General features: G+C 33.4%; 1 protein-coding gene across 4 annotated transcripts in view; it reads right to left on the reverse strand.

The window, feature by feature from the left end:
- The window catches only part of ADGRA1 (adhesion G protein-coupled receptor A1), a 255,495-nt gene that overhangs the window by 107,574 nt on the left and 126,479 nt on the right, over positions 1-21,442 (reverse strand). For all 4 annotated transcript variants that reach the window (XM_042862742.1, XM_042862741.1, XM_042862744.1 and 1 more), the window contains exons 8-12: positions 12,791-12,955; positions 9,516-9,714; positions 7,957-8,106; positions 4,797-4,958; positions 1,123-1,338 (exon numbers count right to left, since the gene is read on the reverse strand). In XM_042862742.1, coding sequence (XP_042718676.1) covers positions 1,123-1,338; positions 4,797-4,958; positions 7,957-8,106; positions 9,516-9,714; positions 12,791-12,955 — 892 coding nt within the window. The remainder of the gene's footprint in view (positions 1-1,122; positions 1,339-4,796; positions 4,959-7,956; positions 8,107-9,515; positions 9,715-12,790; positions 12,956-21,442) is intronic.

Consider the following 21,442-nt stretch of genomic DNA (forward strand, 5'->3'; position numbering starts at 1 on the left):
ATGAAACTAACATCTGAATCTTCTGCAGTGTGTTGTTGAAAATTCAGACATGAGATCTAGTGATCTAAAATGATAATAACATCACTTCTCACAGGATGTATATCATATACTTTAAAATTGCTTCGCATAGTTCTAGGTAATCTTCTTTCATGCAGACAGTAGAATTTCCTTTATATATGTTTTAGATTCAGCTCCCTGTTTTAGCTTTTTAGATCTCTGACATTTGGTTTTCATCTTATAAATGTCAATCTCCTCTTTTCAGACAACTGTCTAGGTCATCCTAGACAGACAAGTGAGCAGTGTCCGCAGAGGAAATTAATTCCATTGCAGGAAAAAAAAAAAAAGAAATTCCGCGTCTTCTTCTATTATTAAGACGGCCTCTTTTTACCAGAGCATAAGTTACTGCCACATCTCTGCCTAACCTGTACAGAAGATTAAAATGCACCAAAGAGAAAATAACTTCAATCAAAATAATTTCAAAGTTCAATAAACTGGTAGTATTATCCAGAAAAGTATCATTTTGTCATATTAAGAATTTCAAGAAATAAGGCTATTAAACTGAGATTCAGCTGAAGGATAACAAAAATTCAACTCTGCAAGACTTAAATTTAATAACATGCTCAGCCAAATGCAAAATTCCATTTCCTACTAGATCAAAACTTAATTGTTCCACTTCATTATTTGATATTAACAGTGTGTTCTATTAACAGTCTTATTATTGTGTTTCTTGGACTACTACTCAAAAACTGCAATGTAGCACCCTCCCTCTGCATAAAGTTCAGAGAAAAGAGAATGTAATACTGTTTAGTGGATGTAAAGATAATTTCCACTGACTTATTAGTCTGAAAATTTCTGAAATGTAAAATCCAGAGAGCACTTCACTAAAACAAACACTGCCAAATTACTTCAAATAGATTGGTTACACGTGGAAACGTTTTCAGAACTAGACCTGGAGACAGAAAGAACAAAATATTTACTTATTTATATTCACATTCTGCATTATTAGTATAGGATATGTTAGAACAACAAAATACCCAATACAACATACTAAAGCAATTCAAATATTGAAATTATTATCCACATTCAAAAATTTAAGCTATATCTGTGACTGCACTGACTTACCCTGGTAGAAGAATTCAACAAGGAACCATTCAGATTGCCAGTGTTGCACTTGAAATTCAAATGTTGATCAGAACGGGGATCTGCTTCCCAGCTTCCCAAATCATGTACAACTGACTTGTCAACATTTGCAGGTATTTTTTGGAAGGCAGTGCAAGTCATTCCCATGAAATTAGATGGCTTGATCATAAAGGCCTCCAGAGCAATATTATGAGATACCTGTCAAAACATATTGAAAAGCAGAGATATTGCTAACTCATTACTTTTAATTACATATAATTACATGTGTATTGTGTATTTATTGTACATAGTTTATAAAGATTGTGTTTGTACATGCTTCCATACATAATGCATATGAGTAAGAAAGAAAATGGAACTTATTTTTAAAAACTGATATAGAACTCTACAACAGTACGGACAGATTGCTTGAGAACTTCTTAGGTATAAGTAAAAAGAGATGACAAGACAGCTAATAAATATTTTAAAATACCTTTATTTCTCAATCTGTACCAGTTTTGCAACTGTGCCATTATCAGCTTCAGCAGATTTAATCTTGATTTAAAGCAATACAGATATGAAGTCAATTAGCAACAGCAGTAGTAGGAATTATTTTTAAAATGGACAAGGATGTGTTCTGTGCCATAGAAATGAAATAGAAAGATGCTTAGCTATTTGTTAGATGGACTGATGGATTGAATGAATGTTTTTCACAGATCATGTTCCATTATCATGTTTGCATAGTACTATTATCCATATTACCAGAATCAAGCTACATGTCTCAGTTAAAACTCCTTTGTGGTAATGCATTTCTAAAACCCTGGCTAGAGCCATTTAATTATTTAGAACTTCAAGCTTTGTGCTGTAGAATGGAAATAGAACTAGTTTCTTCATTCATATTTGTGAGACGATGGTAAGAAAATGTCAGCTGGAGTATATTGTAGTGACAGTTCAAGCGATTTCACAAGGAAGCCCTACTTTCTAAATTCTGAATACAAAACTCTTTAAACGTTAATCTTTTCATTTTCAAAATAATCCTATGGCAATGTTTAAATAGTGTGAACACACTGTATATAGAAACAGACAGGTAAAATAGAAGTTGAAGCTGTTCCTTATTAGGACTCTCGAATTATGAAATGGATGTAGATGAATGCAGAGCAAAATTATCCGTGGAAACAAGCATCTGTAAGAAAGGTACATGTTACGAAAAACCATGAGCTAATAATTTTGAGTTGGAGATATAGAAAATGACAATGTGGAGTCCATTTTCTAAACCTACATGAAGGCAAAATGGCCAAAAGGGATCCTTACAGGGGTAATACAAGAATAGTACAAAGTGGTGAAGAATAAAAACAAAAACAACAACAACAACTATATTGCAATTATAATTAAATATTCTGGCTTTTATCAGGTGGAGAGTGAAATGAACACGCCAGAAGCTGGTCCACACAACAACCTCATCTCTAAATTGGATAGATATGGATTGGAGAGAGTTGGTGCATGGACTATTTGATTGATAAGGAATTGGTTGAATGGTCACAGCCAGAGGCCTGTCACAGCAAATCTGTGGTTGCCCTATCCCTGAAGGTGTTCAAGGCTGAACTGGATGGGGCCCCAGCCCCTGATCTGGTGGATGGTACCCAGCCCACATCAGAGGACAGAACTGTGTGGGAATTTAAGGTCTCTTCTAAGCCAAGTCAATCTATCAATCTTAAAGACCCCTGACAGGACTAAGGAGACAAGTTTTATCATCCGCTGGAAGTCTTCTTTCTCAAACTACAGATCTGACGTAAGTAAACACAAAAATATGAGCAGAGGTAAAGTACCTCAGAACAATACTGAAGGGAAATTAATTTGGGATACACCTTGCTGGCTGTGCACAAGGCCTCTGTGGGGGTTTCAATACCCCAGGGTATACCTACAATATATTTTGCACGACAGATTTAAGAAGATCTAAATGACTGTTTCCATGTTGGCATTTTTCTGACCTCCACAAAATGGAAAACCATTTTTGTCTTCCAAAAATAACATAGGAATAACAGCAGAAGCCACGGCTTCCAGTTAGCTTCTCAGTCTATAGGGAATGCAGCTGTGCATATGTTGTAAAACTAACATAATTTATCAAGGTCCGTTTTTTTCAGAAAGTATTTTATAAACCAGTGGCTACTTAAGCTTTGAGGGTTTTATGTGCTGTTGTTTGGAAAAAAAAAAAAAAAAGGTAAAAAATAGAAAAAGAGGTGAAAACAGATGCAATTTCTGCATATAGTCTTCTGGCTGGCAGAAAGAACAGACATGTTTGTTATTGTGTGAGATGACAAAAAGAAAAACTCCACAGCTTTGTTTATTTACAAATTGCACTCAACCATAAACTAATTATCCTTCAGAAAACTGCAAGAAGTGAAAAATATGAGGCATAGTAAAAAGGCTAGAGACTGAGATCTATATGTCAGTACAGAACATTGCTGTTTACAGTAATGTCAACTTCCTTCTGAAGCAGTAACAAGAAAAAAAAAAGACCTTTGGCACTTGACATTTAAAAGATACCTTAAGTATAAAGCAACAGAAGCCTCCTAGCTGTCACATTACAAAATACTTCAAAAAAGCAAATTATTGTCTCTGCATGCTTAATAAAAATAAACAATTCTAGCAAATTTGATCATTTTATGTAAAAGAGAATTAAATTAAAAAAAAATCCAAGAAGTTTTGTCAGTTTATTCTTCAAGTAGAAGAATACTACACTTTACTAAAATTGTACAGCAAAGGGACTAAAGTCATTATGCTGTTCAGCTCAGCATGTAATTCAACTTGGTCCACATTTCCTTTTTTCAATTTTTTTTTAAATACTTTATTGCCCTAATTGAAGCTAACACTGATTTCACTTCTCTGCAGTATCTTCAACAAAATAAAAATAAAATAGAGCACTTGACAAAATAATAAATGTCGCTTAAAATCAAGAAAGATAACTAAGAGAGTAATAAGGCTTTGAAATATTTATCTAAAATTCTATAATTTCCAAGCCTTTCTACCTTCCACATATTTCAACCACTTAGATGTTAAAAGTGACAAAGACAGTTTCTCAATACCCAAATGACAACTCCTCAGTATACAAATGACAAATTCATGTAGGTGGAGAACAAGAACTAAGTACAGTTATTTCATACTGCTACAGCTTGCTTCTAAATAACACTGACTGCAAATTAATAACCTTTATGACATCTTTTTAGAATATTTTCTAACTGCTTTAGAAAGTGTTGTCTAGACGCCTTCGTGAAAGGTATATTGAGAACTTTAAGTAATAAGGGAGTGTCCTGTTTTTTTTATTATTATAAATTTCTCACTCAATGTATCCCTTTCAAAAAGAAATCCAAATACTATAGGAACGAAGCGCTAGGAAAACTAGAAATATAGTGTTGTAAACAGTCTATTGTAAGAATAAATATATAAAAGCAAAGCCAAGCAAAATTATTCTTAATATCATCAGAGATTTTCAGGAAAATGTTTCAGTGTTCCAAACAGAATCCAGGAAAAAAATTCTACAGAATCCAAGTATATCTACGCTATGCTGTGTATCTGGTTTTACAGTCTTGTTCTTCTCTACGTAGAATTTAGAAATAAAAATTACAAAGAAAACATTTTAAAAATAATTTTTGACAAAAGTGCTTTGTGATTTTATGAAATACCTTCGAAATAACTTGAATGTTGCTGGTCAGCATTTGATTTGCAATGTGTTCCACACACCGCACAATTCTGGTGCAGGCTTTGTCTTCCTTTTGAGCCATCCACAACACATGGTCATCAACAGACATTATATTGCTGGCAATTTCAATGAGAGCATCCCCTATCTGAAAATTAAAAAACAAACAAGTATTTTCTGCAAAATACAACAGTAGGAAGTAAGTATGCAAAAACACAACTAAGAACTGGGATTGTATTTCTTTTAGTAACCACATTCTGTTAAGAAAATTAGATGTACTGAAATGTAAATACCAAGAAAATAACAACTCTACTACCTTCAAAAAAAAAAAAAAAAAAAAAAAAAAAGGGGGACGACGACTTTCTCTTAACAGTATTCCAGAATTATTAAATTATTAAACTCTTCTTTAAACAATTAAAAATTGGCCATGATCCTCTAAAAATTGCATTATAGTTAATAAAAGAATCTTGCGGGGGAGAAAGAATTTATTTGAAATAAATTACAGACTTAAAAGTGCAAATTTGAGATATAAGTGAAGTGTTAATACAAACCTGTAATATCTCACTGGCTATACAGAAAGTATGGGCTTATAGTTTTGTGTATTTTAATTTACTTTTCTGACTAATTCTATCTGATAAATCCCAGCCTTTGTCAGATGATATTTTGGAGTTTTTAATGTGACTGTGTGTTTCAAAATCTTATTAGCTTACTCAATTTAGAAAGAATAACCTTCACTGTGAGTATTTTTGGTGATGCTTTCAATTAAAAATTAAAATATTTACGTCCAAAAATTTTAAAACTTATTTTTCAGTAAGATGGTAAATGGTAAATCTGAGTTTACCATTATTTTTGAAGGTTTGTGACTTTCTGAGAAACAAAGACTTGCCAAAGGTACACAAGGGTATCACCTGAATACAGAAAAAATGACCAAGAGAGAAACACAACTTAAAAAAACCTTAAGAGGCTAAGATGTCAAACTGATAGGAACAGAAAAATAATGCAAATACACAGATAATTCAGTGGAATGTAGAAAGAAATTCAGCATTGGAGAAAAATGTTTAAGAAAAGACAAGCTATGGTTTTTTTTCCAATAAAAAATACATTTCCAATAAAAAATGAAATTTCCAATAAAAAATAAAATTTCCAATAAAAAATAAAATTTCCAATAAAAAATACATTTCACATGCATTGTAAAAAAAAGAGAGATAAATAATCAGACATTATATGCAACTATTCCTGAAATATTTAATGTATTTTTGAGCATGTGATTACTATGTAATTGTAGATGGATGTGACAATGTGAAAAATAGTTATGGATATAATGAATAATAAAACACATTTAAAGACTGATTAATGCAAAAAGATTAAACTATGCACTAATAAGGCAAGCAGTAATTAACTGAGGGCAGAACAATTGGCTATAAATATAAAAAAAGATGAGAAATAAAAAGATGTATTAATTTATATTATAATTAAATACATCATTGAAGAATAAAGGCATGACACTAGAAATACAAAGTTTTGGGCTAATATATGTACATATTCCTGGTAATTGTCCTTAAAGCAGTTGATGCTTTGAGAGATGAATCCAAGATGAGTCAAAGTACCACTAACTTTTATTAAAATGTACAAAGGCTGCTCCAAAAGTAATGCCTCCCATTTTATTATGTTGGTCCACAATATCAGTGGCAGATGTTGGTGCTATGGTATTACAGATAGAACCTTTCTGCCAATATTCCATTACATTTTGTTGCTGTGTGATGGATGGCAGCAGAAGAGCAGTCTGACAAAATGGTGATTGATATGGAGTGTGTATGAAGCAAAGGTAGGTCACTGAATTCCTTCTTCTGCAAAAAATGGCACCCACTGACATTTATCAAGGCCTGCTGGACATTAATGGAGACCAAACACTTTGGATATGAGCGCTGTGAGGCAGTGAGGGGTACGTTTCAGCAACAATGGGTCACCTCCTCTGGCACAGATGTTAAAAGTTATTTTGAAAATCACAAAAAAAGAAAAATCAAAATAAAAGAATGAAACAGATGAATGAAGACAGTGTTCTAAATTATGAAAACAAGAGATTACAAAATAAGTGATGTAGAAATAAGTGGCAGAAATGGAGAAGCTTCAGTACCAAAAACCAGAAACTGAAACCTACTTTAAAGATGGAACAAATCAACTAAGATATCAGAGATGATGCTCAGTTTTAATGCATAATGCATCAATTGCTTGTACAAGAAAAATAAAGAGGCCTCATGGATACATTCAAATATTTCTTTTTGGATTTTTTTTTTTTTTCTCAGAAAGGATTTTGAACGAAGAGGCTTTCATAGTTGTAGCTTTGAAACACGATTCTTAGAGATCCCTTAATAACACACTTTAGGCCTAGCATATGATGATGAAATTGAAGTTGGAGGATTTCTCAAACTGATACTAAAATGTTAACTGTTACAATCCTCAGAGTAAGAATGGAATGAATGCTGCCAAACCAAAGAAAACATACGTTTTAATCATAGCTATCATGTGTACAAAAATTACAAGTTATGAAATCTTATAAAAGCAGTCACTCTGAAAATTAACAGTAAAAACTATGGTGAACATTGCTGCTGTCTGTAAAAAACTATTTTTCCCATAGGATTTGCACAACTCTTGTTAGATTTCCCTGTGAAAATAGAATACATTATGCTAAAAGTTTGTGTGGAAATTTGTACTTAAAAGCCATGTTTTCTTCTCTTTATATAAACTGCTACACTGAGTAAACTGAGTTAAAATCTCCTGATGAAATGGAGAAAATAAAAGGACGAGGAACTTATAAATGAAAGCAAAAAAGTGGCCAGTTTGAGGAGTAGCTCAAGTTCATTCTAAATGTAAGTTATGGCAAAAATAAAAATGAAAAAGAAAATTAAGGATGTGTCTTATTGAAATGCAATTTTTCTTCCTTAGCACAAGGAATAATGTCAGTCAGATGAGATGGCTCAACTGTCTGACATAAAGAAAGACGCAGCAGCATATGTGGAATATTTGTGGCTGAATAGCAGGCAAGCAGTTTTAGAAGCTTCAGTGTGTGCCTGCATACATTAAGAACAGGGCCATATGTGGAAGCTTCACTTCTACGTGATACTTTCAGTACACAGAAGATATCTTACATCTTCAACTTCATCCACGAAGACAATTAACTTTTCCATTATATAAGCCAAATATATTACATCCATTTTATCCGCAAAGTGGGAAGCACCTCTTGTGTAGGCTGTCAGCTGGCGGGAAAATTCAAGTACAGTCGTCAAATTGATGTGCATCTGAAAATACATGAGAATTGCTTGGTGTGATGAATCTGCTGGCTTTTTTCTTTGCTAAAAATAGAGATCCCATCCATTTGTATAATGCTTTCTATTATTTCACTTGTTAGTACTATACACATAAATGTCAATAGAATATTTTACCCTAAGTCTCAGATTCAGTTGCTGTCATCTCCAGACACCACCACATGTCAACAAATACTGAAAATTTTTGCATGACTAATTTTTCTAGACAGGAACACATAGGCCTCAAAATATTTCATCAGCCTAAAAATTGTCCTTGCTTTTGCAACACTGACAAGAACAGTGATGCCAGTCAGGTTTCATGTATACAGTGGAGTATGGTGGAAGGAAGGAAGACAATGGTACTATGCTGAAAGAAGAGAAGTTTGGACAGAATAAGAGGAAAACCTTTTCTATGGCGAGGGTAGTAGTCAGGTATTTGAACATTGTGCAGCCATCCTCAGAGGTTTTTAAAAACCTCTTTTAAGAGAGCCTGAGAAACCTGACTTAACCGTGTAGCTTACCTTGCTTTGAGCAGGTGGGATTTCTGGAGTCTAGAGATGACCTTTCTTCCACACAGAATTACTACCATGTAATTCCATTGGATTTCTTCACATAGTAATTATTAACATAGAATAAACTTTAAAGCAATCTAGCATCTAGTGCTATTAATTAGGAAGAAATCATCAAGCAAACTGAAAGTGGTAAGAGTTACTATGGCAATTACAGACCAGTACCATTCTTCATGCTCTTCACTGTTCACTGTTATGCTCTTTTTCATTTCTACCTATATGCTTTTTTTTTTTTTTAATTTCACCTTCTTTTTAAATCTCACCTTCTCTTGAACTTATCAGTAAGAAACCCCGAAATACTGAAAGGATCCGAAAGAAACTGAATACTGCTTTGGAGTTTTGTTTTTGTTTGTTTGTTTGGTCTTTTTGTTTATTTGTTTTTGCCCTGGAATACATCAGGAAGACATTTTGGTCTCATTTCTGCAGCTCTTTTAAATATATTACAACAGCAGTGGGAAAACAGACTTCAGTCAGCAAAACCCTGATATAGAACTTCAAGAGAAATTAATGTCTTTCTGGTAAAAATGCATGAGGAGTAGGTAAATAAGGAACTGCAGTGAAGCAGAGATGACCCTGCTAACGTTATTAATGGCATCTAGATTCTAGACACCCAGAGAAAGAAAAATATTAAAGACAATAGATACTGCACACTGCATGTTGCTACGGCACCATCAATTACCAAAACCACTGCCAGAAAAATAAATAAATAAATAAAAACATCAACATTTTATTCAAAGCCCAAATATCCCATACTTGTGGCTGAACAAACATTTTCTTGCAAGCTATCCCATAAAATCAGCACTACAGAAAAGAAGCCCTGGATTTCAGCGTTACCTGACTGAAAGCATGAAGAACTTGAGTTATTTCTTGTGAATAAGGACATTCAGAATAGTTTTCTTCATCCCAGCGTCCAGTTCGATTACATTTACGCCATGCCTTAGACTCTTCTACACCATTGTGAAAGGCAATGGAGTTAAATGAATACTGAAGACAAGGATGATAAGCAGTGATTCCAGCCAAAGTTTTGGGCCACCTGTGAACAGCAGGGAAGCAAAAAATTAAAATATCAAACTTCATATTTAAAGGCAACTGACAATATAGCAACAATACGCATGATATATGAGAGAAAAAAATGGCTGTTTAAATTTTACCTCATTGTGTTCTATAATGGATTACTCTATTTCCATGAAAATCTTGAAATTACACAGGCTTGAGGCTGGCTAGCCACACATTAATTCTGAATTAATTCTAGGAAGGTGTTTGGTGTTAAAGAAACATAAATGAATGGAATTTTTCCAACTTTTGCCTATGAAGATTGCATAAGGCACAGCAGAAACTCATCAAGAAGAAAACAATATTACTAAATGTTGCAAAACGTAAAGGCTCAAAATAAAGACGACAATCTGTACTTTTCATTTTGACCTAAAGCTACGTAGCCCTTTCTGCGGCAAAGCTTAGAGAAGCAAAAATTCCTGGATATATCAGAAGCCAATAGGTATGGTCTGAGCAGAGGGTATTGTCTTGTGGAGGAAGAAGGAGACAAATCTCAAAAATGAAGTATTTACTATATGAGATTTATCTACTATGATGGCAAAATTGTTTTTGAAAAGAAACAGTAAGTCAAGAGGAGCCAGAATTGTTCTATTTACTTCGGGGGCCTATTTTGGAATATTAATCTTTTGTATATCTGTTGCATTCTCTTTAACAACACAAATGCAATCTATTCCTTTGGGTACAAATCCATGGTGATTTTCAGGCTAGTATGGCTGTAGCAAGATCAGGTAATGCAGAAAAATCAAACAAAACTGTGTTCCAACAGTCAACATGTCTGGAAAGGATGTGGTTTTAACTTTAATTGCACTGATGTAATGACTGAAACCAATCATAAAAAAAATTCTGCCTGCCAATGACACACACCTTGATAATCAACCTTTGCTCATTCGTGCATATTAGCTCCTGTTACTTAAAAGACACAGACCCATTTTGACACTGTTACATAATATAGGGACAGGTTTGAGGCTAGATTTGTATGTTTTCTTAGTCTCAAAATGGAAAGGTAAGAAGAGAATTATTTTTATGTGCCATAGCTAACTGTCACTGGAGAAATTCATGTGATGTATAATCATTTGAAGCAAAATGAAACATGAAAGGATCATCACAAAAAAAAATATCTACATATAGTATTATTATATACTGCTCTTGCCTCTGCACTGAAATATTAATTTAGTGAAATATCCGCATTAATGCTATTGGGCCACAATTGTACTAATTGTGTGTTAATACAATTAGAGTAGCACCCTCCCTCAAAAGTAAAACAGAAAAGACTATTCTGAAACTAAAGCACACTGACACTTAACACAGGTGGCAGAATCTGGTCTTTATGATTAGAAATTGTAACATTACATTACATACCTTTGCATCTCAGAATTATCTTATAGTGAGCTGTAAAACAAAATATCAGCAAAATATGGCCACCATAGAGAAAAAATCTGATTACTTAAAGCCAGTTCAATGTGACTCACATTGTGCCTAACTCTGACGACAGTTGTGCAATTATAAATACCACCTAGGCTGGTGAACTGAAAGAACGATGCTTTCAAAATTGCTAAAGATTTTTTCATTTTTTCCTCAATAAAAGAACTGTTCATTCCAGCTTTGCTTTTGTGCTACATCTCTTTTTACTTACATGCTTGCTATGTTATGAATACTTCAAAGACCTTTCCAAGAAAAATTACTGGTGAGATAGCTGCATGTCTCATGTCTGAGGATAAACTTTTGGAATAGTTTCAAGTACTCATGCTAGGCTTGAGACTGATAAATTCTGTATAATTCTAAATTCATTCCTCTCAAATGCCAAAGGAATTTATGGACTCAGCACCCCTTAAATATACATCTTAAAAATAAATGCGTATAGACTTCTGGAAAAGTGATCAATAGGGAAAGGGCGCTTCTATTCTTTTGATTTATATAAAATGACAAAAATGCTCCTGGTATTAGTCTGAGTAGTCTGTAGGATTTATATATTTATTAAGAAAAGGATGTAACTGTATGGATGAACATGTACTTCATAAAGATGTCATCAAAAATATTCAGTATGTATTATCTGATAGAATGTATATATTTTAACAAAAGACCTAATTTGAAATATTAAAATTGAAGAGAGGTATTCAAGTCAAAAGTATGTGTAGAAAGTTCTAGTGTTTAAGAGAATCTTCCTCTCTCAGCTTCTTTTCCCTTAATTAACTATTCAGGTTGAATTCTTATTATAATTCACATGGTAACAAATTACCTTCCTGATTTCTCAATGGGAATGGCATCATACATCAGTGGTATTATCAAGTAAGTAATAATATTTTGTTTAAGAGCTCTATGCATATCACTGAAGTATTTTAGAACCAATTGAAAACAATGCTAAATACTATAGGTTGGGGGGGGGAGGAAGGGAGGAGGCGTAGAGGGGACGGTTAAAAACAAAAACAAACACCACTAAAATTTGGTGGTAAAACTAAGATGAAACAAAAACTGCATTTAGTCCACAATACCGTGCAGATGATAACATTCAAATAGCAGGATGGATGTGCTTTCTAATCATGTTATACAATGGTAGAACTGCATATGTTCTTAGGCTCACCTCTAATGATCTATTTGTTTTACCAAGTAGTATATACTATTTTGATCATTTTTAGCAGGTTTTTTTTTAACAGTTATTTTTATTACTTATTACTTCTAATCTCATGTGAACGAAAGTAGCAGAACTGGAATAGATTAAGAAAGTACTGAAGATTTAAACTCCTAATGCATTAATGTAGTGTTATTATATTCTATAATTCAGAAATTATTAACCCTCATCCATTTAGCTGTGGTCTACACCTGAAATTTTCTGCAAGCTTGCATTGAGGAATTAGAAGGATTCTCAGACTTTTACAAAGCACTGCTGCTCTTCAAACACTATCTGTCACTTCCCGTAATAATCACACAGTGCTCTTCCTTCCTACTCTATTCCATGACAATGACAAGAAAAATAAGTGACATGTTTGTACCTGACTCATCACGTAAACACGGATATTGCCCATATCTACACCAAGATACTTAAAACCAGGAATTCATACCTGAAATCTCCCTTGTTGTTAATAACTCTTTCTGCAGGGCAGTAGGGTGCAGCCATTTCCAGTACCACAATTTCTACATGTTTAGTGCTATTTCCATAGGAATTGTTGACTAGACACTCCCAATCTCCAGATGCATTAATATCAATGCTAGACAGGATAAGTTCACTGTAAAAAGAAAAGATTAATTATTGAATACATTTAAATATATAGAGATTGAGTTATTGATTTCCTGACATTAACTTCTCTTCAGACATTTCCTATGAAAATATAAACAGGGGTTTTGCTCTATGTCATTACAGAGACATACAAAATGTGATTGATATTAAAATTTTAGTAGCACCAATTTGATAGACCATTTAAGTCATGAGAGGCTGCAACACAAAAGTCATCGCAAAGGAACAGTTATGCATCAGTCTTCACTCTCCTTTCCCCGAATATTATAAAATATTGTTTTTGTTTCATAACCAAGTACTTGAAAGTCAGAAATACATTTCAAGTTGACAACACAACCAACCCACAGAGAATGCTTCCCTTCAGCTGTCATTGCAGCTCCTCTGGCAGTTCGAAACCAGAATCTGTTTTCCTGTGGCAGCTTGGGACAAGTTTTCTCGAATAGCCATTGACTTTGGAAGCTGTATATTACTTTCCTGACAAATGCAATATGAGATGAGACAGATGTTGGTTGGTTGCTTTTTTTTTTTTAGCACTGTACTACTCATAAACTTCTTTCACACTGTTCTCTCCAAAACATGAGATGTAGTTATTAATATCAATAAATTGGTTGAATAAGCTCTGCATAATTAAAATGATAGACAAGTTAAATATAGACACTTAACAGCTTCTCTTACAATATGAACATTGTACAGTACAGCACTATGCCAGTGTTTAGCTGCCCAAGCTAAATATTCCATGTATAGTTAGAAGAAATAATTTCAGTAACATTTAAAATTGCCTAGAACTGTTTTTGTTAGGATTTTCTATATATTTTAGATGAAATTAGAAGATTTCACTCTTTTAATGGAGGCCCAGATGAAGTCAATAAAAGTTTAGTTTTTCAAATAATTTCAGCAGGGAAACATTTTATCCAATTACTGTAACTCTAGACAAAAATAATGCAAATTAGTACATTTAATAAAGTAATACATTAGCTCTTAAATCTGTCATTGGCCTAGAAATAAATTTTACTAGAGTTATAAATGTAGATGTAAATGAATGTAGAGCTTCTGAAAGTAGCTGGGAGAGGAAAAAGGTAGTAATTATCTGAAATGCTTGCTTATTACACAAATGGCTGAATTCTGAATATGTCGTGTGGTTCAGACCATTAGAAATTATGTGGGAAGAAATGGAATACAGTCAGGAGGGATAGACATTATAAAAACAGAAGAACAGAATTCAGAAGTTATTCAAGTGATTTCAAAACTAAATATTAAAAAAAATTCAAAAATTTCTTCTTGGGGCCTTTGCTACTTTTATAAAGAGTCAGACATTATTAAAAAAAAAATTACATGCTTTTTAAATTTTTGGTCTTTTAAGTGTCATCCTTTTTCAGTTTAAAACTTTTTATAATACATATGCACTCATCTATTTTGCTACAAAAAAGGCTCAAATCTTCTTGTATATAAATTACTGCAGGTATGTAAGTAAATAAATCACAATCAAGGTAGGAAGTGATTAGACAGCTGCTTATGTAATTTTCCCTTTGAAAGATGCATATAATGAAGGATGATTTTCTCAAGTACTTGCTACAGAACTGTTATCTTGCTCTCCAGAAAACAAACAACCTGTGGTAAATAGCTTTTGATTTAAATTAAATTGCTTCAGACATCTTCTACAATTCTCCGGAAGTTCTATCACATTATCATTAAACAGTAACTTTAAAAATCTCACTGTTCATTTTACTAGACGTCTGAGCTCCAAGTAGCTTAGAACTTCCAATTTCATTTTTACAATGAATTCTAGTATGTTTTTTTAATGCAGAGGATATAGGGAAAAAAAACCCCAACACATTACTAGCCATTCTCCTGCGGAGCAACTGATATTTTTTCATATCAACAGAAGCAATCAATTTTGTAAAAAATGTCAGATGAGAAAGGCCAATAGCAGCAGGCTCTTAGCTACCTCTTAACACATCTTTCCAGAGTCAGATTGAAAGAGTTATGTGAAATTAAACAGTTGATAAATATGTTCAAATTAAGTGTTCTGTTTCATATGTCCCAAAAATCTTGCATCATCTTCACAGACAGCTGAGAAAAAATATGTTCCTAGAGCTTACAAAAACAATTATCCATACTTGTTTCCTTTATCAGTGAAAAAATAGGCAGCATAAAAATTCATTTATAGCGTCAAGACTCAGAGACTTCTTAGTGAACAGAATATATGACAGATATACTCATCTTTTGATATATTTCCTCATAAAATATCAGTAACCATTGTTAATACTACAAATATTCTAAAACTGAAAACCAGGTTGATTTTAAGTAGATGGTAGAGATAAAAACTAAATGAATACTAGAACATGTTACCAGTTTTATATGTAATAAAATGAATGCAAATCAATATAAAGAAAAGAAGTACATTTTCCACATTTTTTTTTTTTTTTATTTTGAAAGGTGTTATAATGCAAGTTTATCTCTCACTAAAACAGATCTTCTGACAATTAATTAGATTATGTTTCCAGGCTCCACAGACAAATATTTACAGATACATCTTTTTTTGTTCTGCTAGAAACACCATAGTTGAAGTCTGGTTCAAATTCCCTAAAATGATGAGTAGATCCTCAAACTTACACGTAATCTTCTGTGGCTCTTACTTCAGATGTTGCACCAAAATAAGCCAGAAAAGGTTTATGAAATATAGGAGAAGATGTATAATGACCAGAACATGAACTTATCTCCTGAATTGCCATATGGCCACTGTAAGTGATGCATGCATTTATATTCCTCTTGAAATAGTTTGGATAGCAAGCTCAATGGTGAAACTGTTCATTTACTTACCATCTAGATATGACAAATGATAAATTGATCTTACTCCCATGGGGAGTTTAGGAGACTTGATTAAAAAAAAAAAAAAAAAAAGCCTTAATTCTCAAACACAGCACTCAACTTCATATCTTTAACATATTTTCCACGTGTAATTTTGGCAACTTCATAGTCTTCGCACACCAAAAGGGAAGGGCTGGCCTGTGCAATATTTTAAAGCTCTTTATAAAATTTTGGTAAGTGATTGCGTATTGTAAGTCTTAGCACTACTTCATTGACACCCCCAGGTTTTCTTACTCTCAGAAGAAAGTCATTTCTGATCTTTCTCGGTGGTGGCAACAAGTCTTGACAAAAGGCAATGTCACTTGAGAACATTTTCACTCCTGTCACTTCAGAACATTGCAGGACTCTGTTTAAAGAGCTTGATAGGAGCACAACAGAATTAAGAAAGAAGAGTACCCTTAGATGTAGCTTACTTTTCTTGGTTTTCCTGTCTTATATATGCGAATAAATGTCAGGCCAGAAATGAAATGGGATAACTTTGATTTTGCATTTACTATGCAGCTTTACTAAGGATGAAGTAAGCATCAGAAAGAATTCGTATTCCATCTACATTAGCAATCATACTCATGGGCACTCCTCAGAGTGTGACAGTTAATACTTTTGTGGAAATTTATGACCAACCAAGAAATAAACAAAGTCATTCATAGATGGAACCAAGGCAAACAGAAGATGACTACTGCTACTTGATAAGAACAAAAGGATGACTAGCAAGCTTATCTCAAGTTTTGTTTGGAAGTTACTGTGGCTTTCTCAGTAAGCCAAAGAACACTTGAAAGGAAGACAAGACCAATATTTTTCCTTTGAAGTGGGAAATTTTGGTCATGTTAAGATCCTTTTTTCAAATGCGATGACTGATGTATTGAGAGATTAATTCACACGTAGAGCTGATACAATTGCATTAAAAAAATTCTTGTAATATTCATTTGAAGCCTGTGGCATTGGTCATTACAAAGAGAGGAACCTTAGTACAGCAGCCATACACATGTAATCAAGTAAATTATGACAAAAGATTTCTATTTGAGGCATAGCATTGCATTGCTACAGCTATGCATAACTAATTAGACAATCAGAAGTAGGAGTCATTATGCAAAGTTACTCAACCATGTCCTAAAGTAATACCTTTGTGACATTTACTGTACTTCCCAGCACTTATTTGCATGTCAGGAAACAGCATTTTAGACTTGTTTTCCACAGGAAAGATTTCAAAGTCTGAGAATTTCCTTCAAGGCTGGGTAAGAATCAACAGCTCTTCTAGGTGAAAAATAAAAATCAATTACTAAAACACAGATAGCATCCTTTAGACAGATAAGAAGGACTGCTTCCATACAGTTCAGGCAGAAGGCCTGCATAACCAGCATTCTACACATACTATCTTCAATTATTAATACTAACACAGAATTTTAAAAATCTGTTGATCTCCAGAGAACACTGCTGCTTGGAACAAAGCCTTTCACAGGGGATACAAGGTTAAAACATGGAAAATGAAGAGAGAATGTGTAAATCTAGGCACTTTAACTGAACTTAAATTGCTAGTCCGATCTCCTGACAAAATTACTTATTTACCCATGAAAGAAACAGCTTTAGAAACCTGATGGCCTTTAGTATAATATAATTTTGTTTCCATGTAACAGTGCAACGAAAAGAGATAAAAAGATTAAAACTGGTATTCAAGTATTTTTAGGTGTAATCAATTTGTCATACGCACAGGAAATTAATGATTTTCTCTTTCTTCTGATTGAGCAGAAGAGCAAAGCAAAGCAAAACTTTTTAACACCATCAGTAGCTTCCCAGTAGCATGCTATAATTAACCATAACTTATCTATCAGCTAATTTGTTCACATTAGTATTTTAGCTGGATATCTCTTCAAAAATACCTGTGGAAAGAAGCACTAATTATAATGATAACATATTGACAGGAAAAAAAAAAAAAAGGAAATATCAGAAATATCTACTTTTGAAATAGAATACATTTTACTAACATGTTAGTAAACCAGACCATTTTTCCTTTGTTTTGCTCAAATTAAATGTAAATAAAATTCTTAAAATTGAGATAAAAAGTAGTAGTAATACTAAATGAATATACAGTAACATCTTCAGGAACAGAGTCAGGAATCTGCTGTTCTAAATAGCTCTACCAGGTATCCCAGTAGGCTGGGTTTTATGATATGTGCCTCTCTCATTGAGCTTGCCAGGTAGAGAGAACCTACCAGCTATTTGGATGCACTGAAAGGTGTGCAAAAAGGAGCATTTATGCTCATATGTCCACAGCTCTGGAGTCAGTATGTGCCACTCCAGCTAGTTATGAAAGTAAAGTGGGGAAAAGAAAAAGATTTCAACTCTCAAAGCTTTCTCTTGCTGGAGAGACCTCCAGACAGCAGGCACAGCGCTGTGAAGCTATATGACAAGTGTACTCCTTGTCCTAGGCTTATTTGAAGCACAACATGAATCAGTTGTCTATCACTTCATGAAAGGTTTGGGGCTGCTCAAGTGTATTTATTGTTATTAATATTGTTCTAACAGCAGACCGCTTGCCTGCAAGATAATGCAAAAGCAGCTTTCTGGGGAAGTAATGCTACACCTGCCACATGCCTTTCATTTGCCCTTAAGTAGTCTGTTCACTGCAACGTGAGATCCAAAGATTCATTTCATTAGCATGACTCCTGTGATCTGTACACTAGCAGAGGTTCTTAGACAAAAATAACACTACAACAATCAGTCCAATAGTCAGAATTGCATAAAAAGCTTTTTAAACAAAATATTTTGCAGATGATTCATAAGTGTTAACCTACTTATGACAAGTCTTGATTACCTGATTATGTGCCACTGGGAGCAACCAAAAGAAAAAAAATACAGAAGAAAACAAAAAGTACATTAATTCTGCAATATGAATGTATTTGTTAACTGCACACTACTTTGACAAAATTTTCCACTCTCTTGTGACAATGGTGATGTTACAATTATAGATTTATTTTTTTTAAAAAAAAGAAGAATACTTAATATGATTAAGCCATTGCATACTGGGGCTATGACACTGCTTTATTTGCTGAGCTGAAAGAAATTCGAGAACTAAAGGAGGCAATACACAGCAGATTCCTGCACAAGAACTTCAAGAACTGTCTCAATTATTTCTCCAGCATATAATGTATCTCCAACAGTGTTATTTTGTGATGGCCATGAAACACTCAAACAATATACTACAGACAATTAAAATGAGGTTCTTTTAATCTATACAGTGGAAGAAGGAGAGGGACTGGGGCCTGCTTTCATGAAATTCCAGCATGCTAATGGAGTAAAGAAAAACAAAAACAAAGAAAACCAACTCTGTGGAAGTCCATAAGGAACATATCCTAAGACATTCTCTACTTTGAATTGGTCAAAATACAAATCTACTACAAAATATAAAAATAGGTCAACAAACAATAAAATGTAGTTCACTTATTTATTTTAATATTTAAAACTGTTTGCTTCGCCAGTATTGAGAGTGACTTGAAAGGAAGAGTACATCAGACTCTGTACATAAGTCAGTTTTGCTCTGACCATCACAAATGATACACAGGGTTACAAACTATTGCCTGGGCTGCAAGAAAGCATATAATTATATCATCAGCATTGATACGAGAAGTAATTAAAAAAAAATCCTTTTGGAGTGTTCACTCTAAACCTGCTGTAATGTAGCATCTCCTCAGCTACAAAGCTGAAGCTGTTTGAAGGGCTAGATCAAAATCATACTGGCCCTAAAAAGCTAAGCAGAGCTGCATTATTTTAAAAATTTTCAAGGACTCTATTCTTTTATTTATTTTCATTTTCTACAGTTGTGAAACTGAAATATTAGAATTGTTGATCTAAAAAGCATAAAATATTTAGAACTTTTCTATATGTTTTAAATTCTATCAGGCAAAAATTACTAACACATTTCTGATGAAAATAACTATTTCCCTTGCATGTTTGAATAAAGTTTCCCAGAAAAACCCTTGAATTTTCATGGTACGGCACAACACTCGTGTGTCTGTTCCTCTAATGGTAGAGGGTATAATGGTTATTGCTTTTGTTTTTCATAGTATTGATGTATTTTCCCACAGTTTGTTTTTTTTCATTATTCCCCAAACTGACTAGTAAAAATTACATTGGGTTTTATTCAAATAATTAAAAGCATTTAGAGGAAAAGCCTAACTTTAACTAATTTGCATGGAGAATACCTTGAACCCCGACAATCAAATGTGTTTTTCATAGTATTCTGCAATAATTTTGAATATCATCTTTCTATCTGAAATACAAGAACTTTTCTGGTGAATGTGCATGTGTTGTTAATCCTTAGCTGCCTGCAGTGCCTGAAGCTGTAGACTGTTGACCACAGATTTTAAAGTAATCACAAAACAATACAGAAATATTGATTTATTTTATTTTGCTTCATTTCTTTCCTAACTTCTTGACAGCAAAGGGTCAAATAGAGTCAGTTAGGTGTACTAACAAAGTATCAGTACTAAATAATTTCTGCTCAACTCCCCTGGCGTCTCTGTGACCTTCAGCTGCTCATACATCTCTAAATGCTCATGACAACAGAACACAAAGCACTCAAATGGCATCCTTTTCATCTGTTCTAACACTTTTTTTTTTTTCATATTTTATGAAGTGAATCTCCAATATCTTGCCACAACTTGGTATATATTTGAACTATCAGTTCTGCAACCAACCTAGCAATTGCTTCATCATCAACATACCATTTTCAGACTGCTCTTGTTAACCGAATATTCTTTCAAACCATTGCCATTTGCTTCACATCTCTATCACACGTATTCTTGCCACAAAGTGTTAAGAGTTCAAAGGTCAACTGGATTCTTTCCACCAAAAATAAGCAAAGAATTTCTAACTTTCTCAGAATTTCTGCAAGTGTTTCTTTCTTTCTTATACAGTTTGCTTGCTTGCAAAACAAACTTGTCAAAATACCACTTTATCTACTTCAGCACCAATTTGTACTGAAATTCATTTCTTTCACTAACCACATCTTAAACTGACCTTAATCTGTTAGTGAAACTGTCTCGGTCCAATTACAAATCCCTTACTAACAACTGTTCTAATAACTTTAAACATTTAAAAAAATTATTCATTGGATTTAGTAGACCCTTCAGATTACAAAAAATAATACTGCATTCCTTTTAATTTTTCTCCCAGTTTCTTGATTATTAAAATAAAAGGAGATAGTTATTTGAGGTTCTTCTCTCCTATCACACATTTTTTTGCAGGTGGAATTTTTGGAGTTTTCCAAATTATTATGTAAGCTAAAAAACAGCTTTCTGAAATGAGTATACACATTTTATGTATTAATTTTAAAACAAACATTCTTACTGATGCCCCTGTCCTTGTTACATCTGAAGGATCATATTCTGAAGGATCCATATTCTCTTATCTCAACATTACTATTTCTTTCACTATTTACTTTCAACCATCCCACTTTGGCAGCAGACTGCTGTGTAAATATAAGGAATCACTGTATACTTAAAAAAAAACAAAGTAAAGCAAAGCCAGACTCTTAACCTTACTTCCTTTTCATTATTATTATTAAGGACTACATTTAGCAGTCATTTTGAAAGACTGAAATAGGACACTTTTTAAG

Source organism: Lagopus leucura, unplaced genomic scaffold (genome assembly GCF_019238085.1).
Source record: "Lagopus leucura isolate 7727_CA_CO unplaced genomic scaffold, USGS_WTPT01 Super-Scaffold_739, whole genome shotgun sequence".
NCBI lineage: Eukaryota > Metazoa > Chordata > Aves > Galliformes > Phasianidae > Lagopus > Lagopus leucura.